The 18,207-nt window shown below is 37.7% G+C and overlaps 1 protein-coding gene and 1 long non-coding RNA gene across 6 annotated transcripts in view; one reads left to right on the forward strand and one right to left on the reverse strand.

The window, feature by feature from the left end:
• Positions 1 to 3,278, forward strand: part of LOC310889835 (protein FAM240B-like) — a 31,878-nt gene extending 28,600 nt beyond the window's left edge. For all 4 annotated transcript variants that reach the window (XM_083817962.1, XM_083817963.1, XM_083817961.1 and 1 more), the window contains one exon: positions 1,746 to 3,278. In XM_083817962.1, coding sequence (XP_083674088.1) covers positions 1,746 to 1,878 — 133 coding nt within the window. In that variant the 3' untranslated portion in view covers positions 1,879 to 3,278. The remainder of the gene's footprint in view (positions 1 to 1,745) is intronic.
• On the reverse strand, positions 2,730 to 14,235 carry LOC310889837. Of its 2 annotated transcripts, XR_014576833.1 has the most exons (3): positions 14,197 to 14,235; positions 13,262 to 14,082; positions 2,730 to 12,146 (listed from the first exon to the last, which is right to left on the reverse strand). It is a non-coding gene; the product is annotated as an uncharacterized lncRNA (long non-coding RNA). The 2 variants fall into 2 exon arrangements; XR_014576834.1 differs by lacking the exon at positions 14,197 to 14,235 and having other exon boundaries at positions 13,964 to 14,092.
• Between the last annotated feature and the right edge of the window lie 3,972 nt (positions 14,236 to 18,207).

Raw genomic sequence — 18,207 nt, forward strand, 5'->3', positions numbered from 1 at the left:
GGCTTTCCTGGGTAAGTTTCCTCAAAACTGGCACATTCATATAACTTAACTTGATTTCAGCAAACTGATACGTACTTGAAAAGGACTGAATCTTTTAAAGAAATCCAGATACTGTGACCCTGGCACCTAAGGAGGAAGCTGTTGTCATCATCTTAAAGATGAGGAAATCAATATCCGGGTACACCATTATCATCGGATGTGGACAGCCCTGTTCTCAGTATGCTACTCTAGCTAGTCAGTAATATTCCCAAACCCAGATAACAAAGCTGTTGGAGATAAAAGCCAGGAAAATGTTCTGCTGCACTGAAAATCTTTGTCATTATGGCTTCAAAATCAAAAACAAGCAAAAACCCCCACTGCCACAAGGAGACATCACAAAGAAATTCCAGTTATGGTTGTGTCAATAATATTCTTAATTCCACAAAATTATAAATGTTGAAGTTTTTTACATGATCTTGTCTGAATGAAAAAAAAAATCTGCAAAAGAGCTTTGAATAGGTCTTAATTACTTCAAGTACTTAATAGACACAAGCAAGTTCCTTCAAGGTCACAAGCCCAAATAGTTCACAAGTGTTCTCTAATTTTGAAAAAAGGTACATTCAGTAGGTAATAGACGCTGTCATTACAAAATGTACAGGTTCACTATCCCATATAAGTGGCACCTGGGAGAATTAAACAGCTCTAAATATAGGCAGGTGGTCCCTCTGTGACACCTAGGTTGGTAGTTAACAAGAAACAGCAGTGTTTTGAATGGCAAATATTTACTGACTAATTGCACTGCTTTTTGAGGCTTAACTATACTAATGAGAAAATAGTGAAGTCAAGACAGGGCAGACCAAATGGGAGAAGTTTAAAATACAATCTGCAGTCAAACTCAGGAGCCAAACAAACACAAGCATCCATGTGAAACAGCTAATTCTAAGTTATTCTCAGATGAAATCGTTAGCTGCTGTTCTTTTTAAAACATTAAATGTAATATATAAATATAAATATATATATATAACAAAAAAAAAAAACAAATATTCCATGATGCATTTTGCATTACCATGTGACATCTAATCCTATAGCATTGCTGGGTCAGGTGCTTCATAATGCTGTTTCCTTGGAAAATGACCCTACCAACCATATCTTGTAGTAGTCCCTAGTGATCTTCTCTTCTCTCTGTACTAAAATTGTGCCTTGAAGCTATGTGGCTCCTCTTGCATGTGACATCAATTCCTTTCATTAAACACATACAAGGTCTGCAGAGATTTTGGATTCCAAATGTCTATATCTTCCCCTTTTTTATTTTATTTTTTTGTTGTTGTGGTTGTTTTTGTTTCAAAGTAAAGCCAAATAGACATTTAATTTCCTGCTTGCTCTTCTCCAGAGCATTATACAGTAAATTTGCAGTGAGGACATTAATTGTAATTTTTAATTTCTACATTAAATGACCTTATCAGAAAGACAGCGTAGCTTTGAGAATACCCCAGAGGAAATAACACAGCCCTTCACACTGACAGTGTTTCAGCAGTTGTTTGACTCATTAGGAATCCAGCAATGTCACCCACTGATACCATCAGTGCTATCTCTTTCTTCCCTGCATTCCCAATCTGGTAAACTGGAGAGATGTGTAGATGGTAAATAAATACAGGACAAGTGCTGTGGTGATGAAAGAGGGGAAAGATTCGACCCTGCTGAAAAGCTTTGGATGTATTTGAAAGATTTGGCTTGGTGCTTGCTAAGCACTTGTCCTCTCTTTGCAGGCTTCGCCATGAGTGGACTGAGAGGCTGGAAGGCCGAGCAAAGCAGGTCCAGGCGCATATGAAAAAGCAGAAAGAGCAGATGACGTTGCTGTCTATTGAGGCTCTTCCCTCACCAGATAAAACTGTTGCTTAAGGTTACTGTGAAAATACAAAAAGCCCTGGGCTTGACTCTGACCTTCTGCATGCCCCTATTAACCAGTTACATTGCTGAACAAGCAAGAGCTCAGACTCTGGCACTTTTCCAGACCAGTTATTAGAGCTGCTAGTAAAGTCCTACATAAATTCAGTGCAAGAATAAGGCCACAGTACATAATCTCTTGAAGACTATGGAGGGAGGGATGAGAAGCAGGCATCTATATGTTCACATGATATATTATTACTCCAAAGTAGGACGACTTTATTATGTAACTGCATTTTCAAATGACAAAAAACATATTTCTCAGAAAGCGTATCGCTTGTTTAATAGGTATAATACATTCAGATTGCTGCAAGTAAAGTTGTACATTTCCGTTTACAGAGCTCTCAGACTCTGGCTTAATGCAGGTGTCATCTGCCTTGCCTGTCTTGAGCCAGGTTGAGGATTAGTCTGATCAGCTGGACAAAAGAGGAAATACATTTTTTTTTAATGGAATCAGGAAAAAGAAGGAATGAGGGTTTTGTGATCAATGTATAGGAGAGTTTCCAGATCTGAATCATTAGTTGAAAAGAGGTAAAGATTTTTGCTTTGGTGCATAGATATGAAAAAGACTACCGACATTATCATGAACTAGTTTGAGAGATGTCTGAGTAAGTGGGTAGGTAAGAGAGTTTGAAACAGAGGGCAGTTCATCATAACAGCACAGGAATGCTCTGCAAGGTGTTGCTTGCCATACCTGGTTTGCACTAATCTAAACACTTGCTGTATTGTTTCTCCTTCTAGGTCAGGTGAAATACAGGAAGGACTAACTAAACATAGGGTAATAACAGTGTGCTCTGTTTACTTGTGAGTCTATGTATGTAAATACCACAACATCCCTTGTATGAAAACATTTACTTGTTAACTCTTTATTTCTTTGATGCTCAAGAGACCAGTTATAAGTCTAAACTATTTTTCTATAACAATATTGATCTAGGTGAAATTTTACCTTTCATCATTGTATACAATGAACAAGTAGGTATGAATACATTTGATAAATTCCAAAACAAAGCAAAAATTAAACCTTTTCGAATTCATGGAAATGCTATTTTTATCCCTTTAAGACAATATTTCATTAAAGCACACAATTTTACGGTTTGTTCCCACTTTTACATAGTGATATTCTCCCATAGAAAAAAGAGTACTTTATCACAAAAAAAAAATGCTATTTGATAAAGGATAAAAACAATTAAAAGCTTCTGCAAAGTTTTTTTTTCTTCTTCTTTTTTGTCTATTGGAAGCTGAAGGGAATGCAGAATCAGATTTTTTTTTTTTTTCATAAAACCTAGCTCTAAAAGAAACAATAAATGCTGGACAATAATAAAGTCTGTGTAGCTGCTTTTGGCTTTGTGGGCTCATCTCCTTCTTCTGTGTTCATTTATTTCTGACAAATTCTATAAAAATTTCTTTTACTGTGACACAAAGTAAGCATTATCTCTGGTGAAGAAGATCAAACGGGACCTGAACCTGCTGCCACATATATCAAAAACTCAATACATTGCTGTTCTGCAGCAGTAGCTAAAGGACATAGACAGGGCCTATTGAAATGAAGAAGGACTAGAACTGCTCCCCCCAGCCCCTAACAACTGTTTCATGGCCTTGTGATGCCACCTGTAGCAGTGCAGCTTACTCCCACTTTATGCCAGGGTGACAAGAGGAGGAAGTCCAAGCAAAGAAGGCCCATAAGCATTTGTTCTTCTTTTACATTTAAAATCAACATTTTTAATTGTTAGAAACACTTTCATGGTAGCATATCACAGTGTTTATGAAATGATCACTGATTTTATCCAAGGTACAGGAAAAAGACCACACAAGCAGATGCAGTCCCCAGGAAGTAATTTTCAGTGCTCCCCAGTGGATACCCAAGAACCATGCTGGCTCCTTGAGCAAGAGCTGTTCCATCCACAGCTCTGAGGGGGTTGAAGGATGTGTGAAATCACTTCCACTGCAAGCAAGTGGCATCATACTGATATTATCATCATACTGAGTGTCACAGGCATTATTTGTCTCAACAAGCACATGCAACATTTTCTGTTGTGAATGGACTTCAGATAAATCCACTGCAGGGGCACAGTGTATACATAACAAGTGTGGAAGACTAAAATCCTCCCACTCTCAGTCAAAACTAACTGTCTGTGAATCGTTCAAATGTGTATGCATTAATCATGCTTACTTATTCTCACATGTATTTTACATAACAGCAGTGCCCTGGACTCTCCATGGTATTGAATGTCAGATGCTTTTCCTTCCCAGAAACAAGTGGTGTTCATCCATTTTCACTGGTACTGCATGTACAACCAGACTGATAAAATAATCAAGTACTGGAAATAATGAAGTCTATCAGCCAGATGTAGGCAATATGTTGCTTGCTAATTGCAAATCTGAAGGCGGACAGTAAGGTGAAGGTGTTTTGTCCTTTTGTTTTAGTTACTAAACTGAGAAAATTCACGCCTGAATTTAGGTGTCTCAGACACGCCTGAAAATACAAAACCTATATATTTTTTTAAAAAAGCAAGGAAACAACACAGTGAATTCAGCTTGAATCATTACATTAAACAAAACATCTGTCACATTCACATACTAGCTCTCTTTGATATCCAGGATATCCAGTGAGCATATGCTTTTGAGAAAGTAGGTCCCTTTAGCTGAATGTGTTTTTCCTCCCTTGTCCCTAGCTCCTCCTTTTACCAATGGAAAAAAAAAATAATAAAAAAAAATAAAGAAATGGAGACACAAATGAAAATTTAGATTATATTAGCTACATTAAGAAAACTGGACTAGCTATTTGAGAATAAAAAACAATTATCCAAATATTTTTTCCTTAGAGTTTATTAATTTGCTCAGTGGAAACAGAATTGGAACTGAGTATCAGTTAGTCTGCATAGTGTGTATCACCCTCAGCCTCCTCTCGCAACGCATTGCTGCCTCTTACATCTGTTTATAATCTAGTCCAGCAGTTGCCTAAGCCAGTAAAAAATAACTAAAATTGTATAGGTCAGAGGCTAATGTTTTTGGTCATGGGACTTAAACAGTATGACTGATGATGCAATAGGTGTGGATCATGTCTATGAAGCAATGCCCCGAAGCTGGCATACTGATGTCAGCTGCGGAACACCGGGTAGAATGCTCAGATTTATGTGCATGGCAGATAATGTGAGCACACACTACACTCATTCACATGGTTCCTATTAAGCACCGTGTCTGATCCAGGAACCAGTGACTAATACATGAGAGACAGCAAGTATTGCTTTCTTAAATCGCCTCTGAGCTGTGACTTGCTCGAATCCAGTCGGTCAAAAAGGTGAATTTAAACCACATTCAGCTACAACCTGTCTTTGTTTGGACACTACACAGAAGCACTCACATAATCAGTTGCAGACAGGATGTGCTAAAGAAACAACACTTCAACCCCTGTCAGCTGCTACATTTAAATTAGCGCTTTAATTCAGAGCCCTTCTTAAGCAGACCCCCTGATTTTCTGTACTTATCACATGCTCATTTGTGTCACAGAGCAGATTTAAGGCATGTGGACCAGGTTTCTTTCAGAGGAAGCTAAACCAGGCCAGAAGCTATGTTCCAAGTGCACACCAAAGGACCCTAACCTCTGTGGAACTCAGTCAAGCACTATTTCTTCAGTTTTGAGGCACCCATGCAGTGGCTATATATATGGTCTGATGAATCAGACTAGATAGAGTGTGATGTAAAAACCCTAAACCATGCTTAATCTAATAAAAGAACCTCAGCAGCAGTCACTATGATCTACTGATCTGCTTGCTCTTATATAAATGTCTACCCAGCCAAAACAACAGAGATGGAATCAAAGTACACTTATATGTTGTGTGCAGATCCATAGGTGGACCTTAACAGATGCAATGACTTTGCTCAGGAGTGATCATTTAATTATACAACCATGCAGATGTGCTAGCATGCTCAACTATACACAGCTTAGCTGGGTGTTGGAACAGAGAGTTAACCCACACTGTTATAAAACTTATCATAGATCCGGCATCTGAACCATAAAGCTGCTATGTGTGGCTCAGTTCTACAGTTAAATGTGGAATAGGAATATGAGGATAATTACCAATTTCCTAGCCCAAATGTGCTTCCTAATTACAAACTAGCTGTGTCCTGAGGGATGCTGTTCTCTACCGTGCCTATTAAATAGTACTTGACTGGGGCTTCACTGACACAGTGTGAATAAAGAATAGTAAATCACATAAAACTTGTGCATTAAAATACTTCTGGATTGAAAAGGGCATCTGTAGATAAATGAGAATGAAACAAAGAGTAGTTCTAGAAAATCCTTTACTTCCTGAGGACAATTCTCTTCATGAATTAAGCATTACTATGCTATTTATTTCTTACAGAGAAAGAAAGGAGTTATCCATGGTGTTACACGTTTGAGACAAAACTGCACACAAACATTCAGTAGTCAGGACTGACAATGCACAAATCTACTTATTTTTCATATTGCCCATCTATTTTAGCTATGTATATTTATCTGTCTGTTCTCAGACAAATCTTTTCATTATTATTTAGTGACCAGAGTTTCAAACGTAGTTCATGCTAAGGTGGACAGAAATAAGGGAAAATTGCAGCCCCAAAAATGACAGTCTGAGAAATAGCCTGAGAAGGGTTATATTACCAGGGAAGCCAAACGTAACAATAGGTTGCTATGTACTGCCTCTGTAATTAAAGGTACTTGTCTCAAATGTCATTGCTTAAATGAATTAACAATTTCCTGCTAGTGACTACTGAAACGTGAGAGGCTACTGGCCCAGTCTTTACCGGGTACTCAGCGCCAGTTGTCAGCTTCAATGAGTCTACTCGCAGTGGTGTGACCTCAGAGGTTCACAGTCAGGGTCACTATTTTTTCCACAGTAAACGGCAGTAGCAGCAGCAGGGAGAATTATAATTTCAAACTGTAGTGATAAAATAACCATCTGACAATAATGACAATGAGGCAAAAAAGATAAAATAGGAAATCTGAAAGATAATATTCAGTTTAGCTAGCTACACAAATTGACTAATTCTGTAAAGATTTTTGTTTCATTCCCACTACTTTTGTATTTCACATCCAACATGAATATTGGTGCCATGTGACCAGAATTATTTCAGCTTCCCAATATATGTTCACAGTTCAACTGTGGAGATCAGTCAAAACAAACAAACAAACAAACAAAAACAAACAAACAAACTTAATAATGAAAATGTTTTAATTCTAGTAGATTTAATATCTAACACAAAGTAAACATATCTGCAACATACAGAAACTCTGTCTGCACTTGTTTATTTGGAAATAAGCAGCAGAAAGCTATTTTTTTCCAAGAGTTCTTGATAACATTAATGTTATTTTTCTCCCTCTAATGTGTTATTCTGGTTAACAATTGCATTACTATTGTTAAGAGTATGAAACTGCAATACAGGCTATAAGTATAATTAGGCAGGGAAAATACAAAATTACTGGCGTGACCAACAGATGTGTTACAGAAAATAAAATAAAATAAAAAATAAAAAAAAACAACAACTATATTTACCCTGATGTCTTAACTTTAGTGTTTTCGTGGTGATGTTTATTCCACCGCAATTTCTCTTACAGAAATGCATTCTGTAAGATTTGTATTGATGCCTTTGTATGTATTTTAATAAGTGAAAACAAACCAACACAGTTGTCCGTTTTTACGTGTAAAAAGCTCCAAATAACAATGCTTTCTCATTAATTACTGGGTATTTTTGCAACAGAGTTCTTGTTAGGGCTTAGTTAATGATAAAGTGCTAACTAATGAATTGATACTTTGCAGCTTTTGGACAGTGCACAAGTTTACTGATTTTGTTGATACTGCCTTAATCATTAAATATGTATCCATAATAACAAGACTAACAGCCACTGAAAATAAGCCCTGCAAGCAGTAAGGGCAGACTAATCTAAAATATCAGAAACAGCAGTTATTATCCACCATCTCAAATGAACACTTAATAACCTGGAACTAAATCCCTTCAGGCTCCATTTATGATATGTACACATTTCTGCTGCAGTGATGACAAATACTGCATTTTCCCAGAACTAATGACCCCTCTATAATATGTATGAGGGCTGACAATTATGTGGAATGAGTCTGTCAACAAACTAACAGAGTGCAGCCATGTTTGAAAAGTTTTATGCCTAAACCACAGGCAAATTTCAGTACTTCCAACCCCTAATAAACCCCTCTGGAGCCGTATAGCAATTCTGTAACATGTTTCTGGTCAAAGGAGTTTCTGTATGTGCTTTGCTTATTTCGGTTTTGTTACCTTTGGCTATTATAGATAATTAGGAGCAACACATGAAAGTAATTAATATGTGACACTTCGCTGTGTTCTGACAAAATACAAGTGTCTCACGGGATGTTTTATTGCTCTAGTTGGTGGATGCAGTAAAGGATGTCCTCTGTATCTCAAAATCAAAATATTTTTTATTCCAAGGCACCTCTGAAGAAGATTTCAATGTAGGCAAGGGTGTATCTTATAGCTTTATTCCAGGGATTTTGAGAGCACTCAGTTAACATATCTCTACAAAGATTAAAGATGCAGAAAATAAGTATACCTTCACCTACATTAACTGTTGTATTTATAGTTTAACTTGGGTCCTGCTGTTGCATGCCCTAGAATCACGGGGGGGATGGAAGGGTGGGTGGTGGTTGTGGGGGGTGTCATAAAGCCATGGTGATGAGACTACCATCTCCCCCATGAAGCAAATTTTGAAAAGTATAGAACTGAATAGCCCAAATCCTGCTAGATTTGAACTATTGTTTTCAACAAAAGCCAGCAAATTTGAGCATGTACACTGCCTCGTTCCATTAGTGCCACTTTCTATTTCAGGTACTCTCTTACCTGGAATTTCTGGCACGCACTTGTAAGGGCTCCCATTCAAGTGCAAATTCTCCTGGCTGCCAGTCTTCGACGCACATTAGTGAAGTCTGCTATTCCTGTCGACACGTAGGAAACAAGAATTCACAGCTAGGCTGCAGAATTTTTGAACAGAGAAGCTTTATTTAAGTCGTCAAAAGAAAAGAACAAAATATGAATTGGGGAAAATATGGCCTACTAGCGTGAATTCTCATCATTGTGACAGGCTTTTTGAGCTTTGCTCTGATCTGGCATGTAATTACTATGTATTCCTGATCTGAAAACTGTATCCCTAAGCATCACAGCAATTCCTGACTTGCACACTTATGCTTCATAACAAGAAACTAGTACTTGAAAACCCTGTCTCAGAAAATTAATTCTTAACTATTGAAAACAAGTAGAAATAAAAGCAATCAGTTATGCTTCAAATTACTCCAGGTTAATATGTCAATGAAAAGGTAATCTGAGATAAACACATGTATGTGGATTTTACCTGTGTGAAATACATTTTTTCTAGCAACATCCTTAGCAACATTACAAAGCTTGGTACATTTAATTAGTTATAACAGACGGAATGAAAGCCTTACACAAGGAGAATTGGAACTTCAGTTAAAAATATATGTTGTTTTCTGTTCCAAACAGTACATCCAGACACTATAGCCTACATGCTTCACCAATTCCTCCCTCAGGTTTAGGAATATCTGTTCATAATTCCCCATCTCCAATCTGGATGCAGCATAGACACACTGCTCTGTCTCCTGGTGGCTTAATATTTGGTGTTCTGCACAATTTCACCTGGCTGTTTGCCAGCCATAAGAGGAATACATCAGAGTGGAAAACCATGCTTGGGATGTAAAACACTGACCCAACACATCTCACTAGCAGCCTCAGGCACACAGGTTCTTGGAAGCTGTCAGCACAAAATTAAGCTGCTTGCAGAACAAAAGATTTTTGTTGTTGCTCCTGTTGCTTTTGTTTGGTTTGTGTGTGTGTCATTGTTTTGTTGTTGTTCTTGTTTGTTTGTTTTGTTGTGTTTGCTTGGTTGGTTGGTTTTGTTGTTGGTTGCTTTGCTTTGCTTAGCTTTGCTTTGCTTTGCTTAGCTTTGGTTTCTACCAGACGAGCAGTGCCCAAGAAGGAACATCTAAGTCCCCATGATGGTATTGGTAAACTGAGCCTCTGGTCTCCCAGCTGGGGACCAAGTTTTGCTTTTTCCTCCACAATGTGTTTCACAAACCTCTGCCTGTGTTACTGAGCAGATGGTTTCTTCTATATTCTCAAAGAGACAAAGAGACATGCAGATCTGTGCAAGAAAGTCATGCAGGCAGGATGGCCACCTAGGGCAGCTTCCTTCTCAACTGCCATCACACCAACAGGGATAAGAGCCAAAGCGACCAGAAGCTCTTCTTCAACCCCACTTTTCACGGCCTTCCCCAGCTACTTAAAGCTGCCTTTCAGACATTAGCAACAGCCTGCTGGGATTATGAGAGACAATGTGAGAGCATTCTCTGAGGATAAGAATCTAGACATACCCTGATTTTTTATATTTATCTATATCTAGATATACACTGACCTTGAAACTGCATGTGATAGAAAGTGTTTGAAAACTGCTGGCTGCTCTCATGTAGTTCCCAGTGCAACCAGCTGCAGCAGCAGGGTAGTCACAGCACAAACCCTATACAGAGCTCTCTAGGTGAAGTTTCTGTTTGGTTTTCCCATGCATCTCTGTGACAAGAAGAGTTATATATAAGCAAGAGAGGAAGGGAAAGTGAGAAATGAAAAGATGGCAACGGTGCCAGGATACAGTGCTAAGCAGACTAACAGAGCCAGATAGAAAATCAATCAAACAAACAAACAAACAACAAAACAAAAAAGCTTTTAAACCACTTTTTTTATATTCTGCTAGGCAAACAAAAGACTGTTCTAATGAAAAATTTGAACGCATTCTTTGAAGTCTGCTCTCTCAGGTGGCTTTTTTGCCACATTAAGATTTCTCAGAATTTTCTGCAGAGTCCTCATTAAACTCATGCTAATTTTTAACCTGAACAGCACAGAAAAGCACCCACAGCCATTATGCAGTACAGTCAGTCCTTGGCATTCAAATCTCATGGAATAACCTTCCGGAAATTCACAATACTTTCAAAAACATCAAGAGATCATTAAAAATGAGTTCCTACTGTTCTGCAGTTTCAAGCTGTTGGGCCTTTTCCTACAGCTCTGCAGGTTTCAATCACATCTTGCATCTTAAGTCCCCAAACAGCCTTAAAACATTACTTTAAATCTGTCTTCAGTCTCTTGAGCTATAGAGTCTTTTATTAAAAGAGGTCCAAACATCCTGCTATCTGAGATACAATCTTAAGAGCTGTCAGCGCTGATTGTAAGTTAAAATAGATGAAATGTTGCACTGCAAACAAACTATGGCAAAAGGCTATTTTTACCCTGGCCCAGAAGCAAAGTGCTCTGTGGGACTACTTTTATCAGAGAGAGGCTTTCACTGGTTCCATCCTCCTGAGCTCACTTTCAGGGCAAAGTTATACAGAACAATTGAGCCAATGTGACAATTCATTGCTGCTAGAAGGGCCAATTCTGCCTCTTGCGCTGCTTGTGCCCAGCCCTGCCTCTCCCACCCTACGCCAGCCTCACAAAAGGGTCTGACAAGCACTGGAAAGGGGAAAATGAAATGTCATGTAAGTGAAATTGGGAGTGGAGCTGCAGTGGGGAGGAGTTACACTGCGTGTCTTCACATTCAGATTGCCTAATGACATACATTACTGTGGACATTAAATATGCTGCACCCACACCACTCTAACACATTGCATATGTAATAAATGTATGTGCCCCCAAATCATTTGGACTTAACAGTTTTCGACATCTAGGGCTATATCTAGAAGGTTCACCCACACCTTTGCTCTCTTTAGCCTTGAGTATTGCATCAGGTATGTCCAGATATTCTGGAAGCTCCCCTGGCAGGTTGAATCATTACAGAATATAGCTTCCTGCTTCTAGTTTAAATAGGGGTAATTGTGAACTTACAGCCCCGTGCTTTTCCCAAGATGAGGACTTTCTCTGATTCATATGATCTGTGGATGATCAGTCATCTTTTGGCTAACCTTTTCCTGCTGTAGTTCTGACAAGTCTTTGAAGGTTGACTGGGAAGCCCTTGCTCATGGGGGATTCAAGTTGCACCTGATTCTGTGAGTGGAGAAATCCAGCAAGTTCATAATGAATCTCAATCAATCAGGTATGCCTTCTTCATCAAACAGCAGGAATGGTTGAGAGAGAGTTTGAATCTCCTCTTCACTGGTAGTTTCTCAGGGTCCCATGCTAATGACCTTCAAGTCACACTGCAAGACATAAACATCTTAGTCAGCTAGCAGAGCAAAGGTGTCACAGAAATGAGTAAAATAATAATTCACTGTCTATGGAGTTAGTACTGTGAGAGTACGCAAAGAGAAAGAGTCATTTTCAGCAGCTTTATGTCTCCTCTAGATAAAATTCCAAAGATAGTTTGAGATCCAATTTGCAAGGAATTGAGATTTCAATAAAATTTACATCAAGGGAATAAGTAAAAGCAGGAAGTTATTCAGATAGAGCTAAAAGAGAAAATGGGAGGGAGGGTACTGACAACAGTTAACATTTCTTTGTCTCCAAAGAGAGGAAACATCATTAAAACATGCAGCTTATTAATTCTCAAAGGGGTAAAAAAATTTAACACAATACATTTCATTTCCCAAAACTCAGGGGGCTCTTGCCTTGTTAGCTAGAGACAGGCTAATATTCTTAGGTAACAATTCATGCTTTAATTAGCAATTCTAAATGTATCTCTTCTCCCAAGTAATGTTCTCCCAGGTAATGTGCTGACATTATTTTACCTACAGCCTGAAGAAAGTTTTTTTATATCATAATGCAGACTTCCAAGAGCATATAAGGTATTTCTTTTTTGAGAGAGTCCTAAAGAATCCATAAAATTTCACGAGATTGTATTTGTGAGAATTTTGAATTTAAAACAATCTGTAGGGAAAAAAATGTAGAAAAAATATATATATATATTAGATCCTCAAAACAGGCAAATGGAAGATATTATTTATGTTAAAAATTAAATTTATATAAACATAGACTGTTGTAAAATATATATAAATTTGATGAAAATAAAATACTGAGAAAAACAAGTAATGAGAGAGAGAGGGAGGGAGAGAGAAAGAGAGAAAGTGAGAAAGTGAGAAAGAGAGAAAGAAAGAGAGAAAGAGAGAAAACTAGCAGTGAATTATTTTTTTTCCTCTGCAGCTTCTGTTGCTTTGTGTCTTGAAAACTGATCTATTGGTGCAGCTCAAGACAAAAGGTCCAATTTCTGGTGTTTCTTAGGGCTCCCACAGGGATGTTTGGGCAGATTTACTATTACCACACCCAACTGCTGGTCCCAATTGTCTGTCTCCCAGGTCCCCAGCCCATCCGAGCTCACAAGCACAATTTGGTGAACTAGCTGAAGCCAATAGTGAAGGTCCAAAACTTGAGTCCTTGCCCTGGGACGGCCAAAATGCAGACACAATTTCCTATCTGCCATCTTGGCTAGAAAAAGAAGTAACCTGCAGATGATAAGGAGAAAAGAGTTGGTGGGGGTGGTAACATCCCAAACTCTTGCAGCTAAATCAGCCACAGCTCGTCTGTCAGAGTCCTAGAACCCCATCAGCAGATATCACAGAGAACCATCAAATACAAAGCATTTGGTCAGCACCAAGGAAAAGACAGAGTTAGTCTGTGTAGTTCAATCAACTTTTCAGATTTATTAAAACAAGTGAATAGCAAAGGAGTCAAATCTTACTCATGTTAAGAAAGCAGTATAGATGAGCAACAGAGGTGAACAAATTAGGAAAACGAGCTAAATTGTTGAACACTTCACCAGGAAGGCACAATGAGAAATTCACCCCTCTGCCTAATGAGTATGATCACATTGCTTTGATATCTGAAACCAGGCAATGAGCATGGGGGTAACATGATAAACAGCTGGGCTTTTCAAACATTCATAAGGCTGAGTGATGCTTATTTGTACATGGAACCTGTCTGCTTTATGCTGCCTTTTAACACGCTTGTTTTCTCTCCAGATGAATCAAGGACAGCTAAACTGGAACAGAGGGATGAGCTTTTGAAATCCAATCTCTCTTACCTTACACTGCTAATTTGGGGATGGAGAAAATTATGTGGTTCAATTTACAATTAGGATTCCTCCATAATGATGTCTTTCCTCCGTAGCTCTCACACACAACGCAAAGCTTTTCCAGAAACCTAAAAATAAAGTATATTGCATAGTCCAGCTGTAGTGTTGTTTAACTTGGTGTGACAGATTGCTAAACACAAATATAGACAACACAAAAAGACAGTGAGGTGTTATGACCAAACCTGTTTTGAAGGGCATGGCAAAGGAGCAATCTGAGCAGCTGTCAAAAGGGTAGACTTTCTAAAATGAGGTTGATGTTAAAAAAAGTTAATTATTATGTGCCTATAAACAGTTCTTCACAAAGGGGAAATGCATGTTATATATTGATTTCACGTATTGATGCTCACTCATCCCATCAAAAATAAAAATAATACATTTAAGGTAGAGCAAAGCTCTCTGTGCTTCAAGTAGCAAAGGCAAATCCCATACCTTTTATTGGGGAAAATAAATAAATAAATAAATAAACGAATAAATAAATAAAATAAATCTACACAATTGCAAAACTGGTTAACTAGTATTACTTCTGCTTTGGATTTGCTGGATTTCAGCAAATTTAGGGAAAAAAAAAAAAGTATATATATATATCACCTTTCAGGAATTTTGATTGCCACCTCCATTAACCATGCTAAATCATCCCTTAGGAACTGTACTGAGCAGTTTGATAATATTCTGTATGTTAACTCAGAAACATATTTTACCTTCATATTTGCTTCTTTTGTAAAGAAGGAAGGATGAACTGTTACCCAGAATGATGGTGTGAGAGTCTAAAATAGCACCCTATAACTAAGAAATTGTTAAGGAATTATTTTTCACTTCACCAAAGTTTCATTATGCAAGATTGACTACCTTGAAAAAACAACTAAAGTTCCATGGGAGACACATGTAATACCAGCAGCATAACAAGGTCTCAGTCACAATGCCGCTAGTTGGCGCATCAAAGCCTTCAGGAATGAGAGGCCAGTCTTTTAAATTGTAAGCCCTTCCTTTGTTTAGCGTGCAGAGTGCCCTCATTGAATCACCAAAATGGCTTCATGTAGTGATGCACATGCACTTTTTTTTTTTCCTTCTGGCTAAACTAGATTTAAATAGGATTCAGAGTAAGTTGTAATATTTTTTATCATTTTGCTGTTCTTCATAGCATAGGCAATGGCTACAGATGGATGGAGGATAAATGCCATGGAGGATAAATGCTTTCAACTTAGTGGAGTTCTGCCGCTGAGTTCAGTGCTGCCAGGATTTCACCCCAGCTTCATTCATCAGCCAAAGAATAATGGAGTTGAAGTCAGTTCACCTTTAGGAGCAAGCACACTGAGCTACTTAAGATCGTTTACTACGGCTTTAGGTAGGAACAGCCTTATAGTTCTTTATTTTGTCCTTGCATAATTTGGTTTTTCTTTCTCCTTTACTCTTTCCCTTTTTCTCTTACTGGCACCAGCTCTTTTGCGAGCCAGAAGAATCCCTCCATCATTGAAAAAAAATGACAGAGAATCCCAGGCAGGAAAGTTGCATCCACATTAGGCACTCCAGACTTCCTTGGCAAGAGCTGTAGTAGTCTCCGGAGATGACTGGAGAATACTAAATCAAATTACCATAGTGCATTTCACAACATTTTATAAACCAACAATTCCACAAATTTCTTTCTCCTCCTCCCCTGTTATTTCCCCAGTTTACAGCCTTGAACATATAATTCATAAACACATAACATTTCAGTGTGATGTCTAAAATAAAAGAATTACAAATCAATTTTTCATTATTTGCCCAGACTCTTCTGCCTTTACAAGAGTTCAGACTCAAACAGCATAACGTTTACAGAAATTGTTAGACTGCCACCTATTGGAAATAGATATACAGATAAAAAAAGACCTTGGTTAATCTGCATAAAATATTCATTTATTACCCAAGTGTTGTTTTAAATATATCAATTTAAAAGGCTTTAAAATGCATAGACTTCAAGTTCTGTTCATAATTATGTTAAAATTTAGATATGTGTATAACTTAAAAAAGAGCCTCTCAGAGGGGTAAAGCACTAGAAAGTGGTAAACAAAGATTTATAGCCCTGGAGTATAAAACAGCAAAAATCAGAGCAGACCCACAGGAAGAACCACCTGTTTAAAATCTGAGCCACATTATTAAGCTTCGTATTCTCAACTGAAGTAATTTTTATATCAGATCCTGGTTTGCACTCTTCAGAGAGATATGCAATATTTAGGTTCACTCAGTTTAGTTATATTCTAGATTCCGAATGTAAATGAGTAATTTTACCTGCAGAAAGCATTTGCCTTGGGATAAAACAGCCCTGTCCTCTCAGGGAAATCTTAAAAATTAGGTTTGAATTCACAGTCTTGGGAGAGTACAGCAATTTTTTTGTATCAAAGACCTTCAACTAACATTACTGTTTAGAAGATACTTGGGCAATGCCACAAGTAGACTTCTTTCCCCTATCTGTTTCTCAAGAACAAATAAATTCCTGCTTTTCTTCTCACACCCTCTTCAACTATACCCTCAGGCCTTCTAGCCTTCATTAAGTGAAAATGTGCTAATTTACCCTTAAAATTGCACTAAACTGCAAAAACTTAGAGCAAGTGACAATCCAACCCAGTTTTGAACCTTGAACTTGATCCTTGATCTGCCTGCCGTCTCTCCTTTCTCACTGCCCAGCAACCTGCAGGCTGGGAGCATCACTGCTTGAAGAGCAGCACTAGCAAAATCCTCAGACATCTGCTTCATCTCATCTTTACTATTGCAGTCTCCTACTCTACAGCTTTTTTAACTCTCACACTAAAATGAACAACTGTGTTGCCTAGCTCTTTTCTGCCCAGCCTCCCAGGCTTGATCAGAATCATACTGTTCCTCTTCCAAGTCTTTCTGTTAATTAGCACTGACCCCTGCCCAGCTCATGACAGCTTTTTGACAGCTCTTTTCATAGTTCTGCTGAGAGACCTACACAAAAATATTGAGCCGGTGCTTTTGTAGATAGTTCCATTAAAAAAAAAATAAATAAATAAAATAAAATAAAATAAAATAAAATAAAATAAAATAAAATAAAATAAAAATAATAAAAATAAAAATATAAATATAAATAAATAAATAAACTGCAGTTAATTATACCTGATGTCACAGTGTAGAAAAAGACATAAAAGACTAACATGAGAAAAAAAACAATGTAAGGCAAAATATACTGTGTGGGATACTATGCATAATATATTTCATACATTCAGTTCTCAAAATTTTTCTGCTTATCCTCAGAATCTTTTCACTTATCCTCAGTGGTCTAAATTCCTGACTCAAATTATTTGGCTTAGCAGTGTTTGCATAAATGACATACGGAATGTGCTTATGAATTAGTAAAACACTTGCTGATTTTCCTTAGCTACAGTAAAGGCTAGAAACATCTTTTTCATTTGTATTGCTTATGACCTGATTTGGAAAATGATCCTATTGACAACTATCTAGTTCTTAGTTGGCTGCAGGATCTCTTTTTAAATCAGCTCCCAGTCTGTCACACCTTTATTTCCAGCAGGTGTCTGATATATATACTCGTTCCTCACAAACACTTCTTCATTCTCCTGTTAGCTTACATCATTCTATCAGTGCACACTTTTTTATTCCTTAGTTTTATCTCTCCTTCCAGATCCCAAAGAGAATTCTCCAGGCTTCTTTGTGGTTTATAAAAAGATCTTTTCTCTTATGGCTTTCTTTTGAAACTTCAATCATTCTCTACCTACTCTTGGGTCATACTCTCACATATAATTTTGCTCCCCTAACAAGCACATTATCTTCTTCTGGGGACATATTTACATCAAAAGTTCATGGGAATCTAAAGCAATATTTCTATGGTGCAACAGTTGTAGACCCATGTCTGAGAATAATGATATGATTTCTACCCACTCTGTAGTATCTGCACCTTTGTCACATATTAAGAAGAGGAAATGTGAGGAGAGAACAAAAACGAAAACAAAATGCATGACAAAATTCTCAGTGAAGTCAACAGGTTTGCTTCATATTTTGTGCAATATTTCCAACTTTAAATAAGTATCTCTACCACAAGTATTTTAAGTGACAACCAGTACAGGTAAAACTTTTGCAAGATGTATTTGTGACCAGATTTTTCATAGTCCAGGTCCTAGGCTAATCCTAGTCCTCTTTTTCCTTTCAATTTAAACTCTTGGACAAGTCCAGAATAAATGGAAAAT

This window comes from Anser anser, assembly GCF_964211835.1.
Source record: "Anser anser genome assembly, chromosome: Z".
NCBI lineage: Eukaryota > Metazoa > Chordata > Aves > Anseriformes > Anatidae > Anser > Anser anser.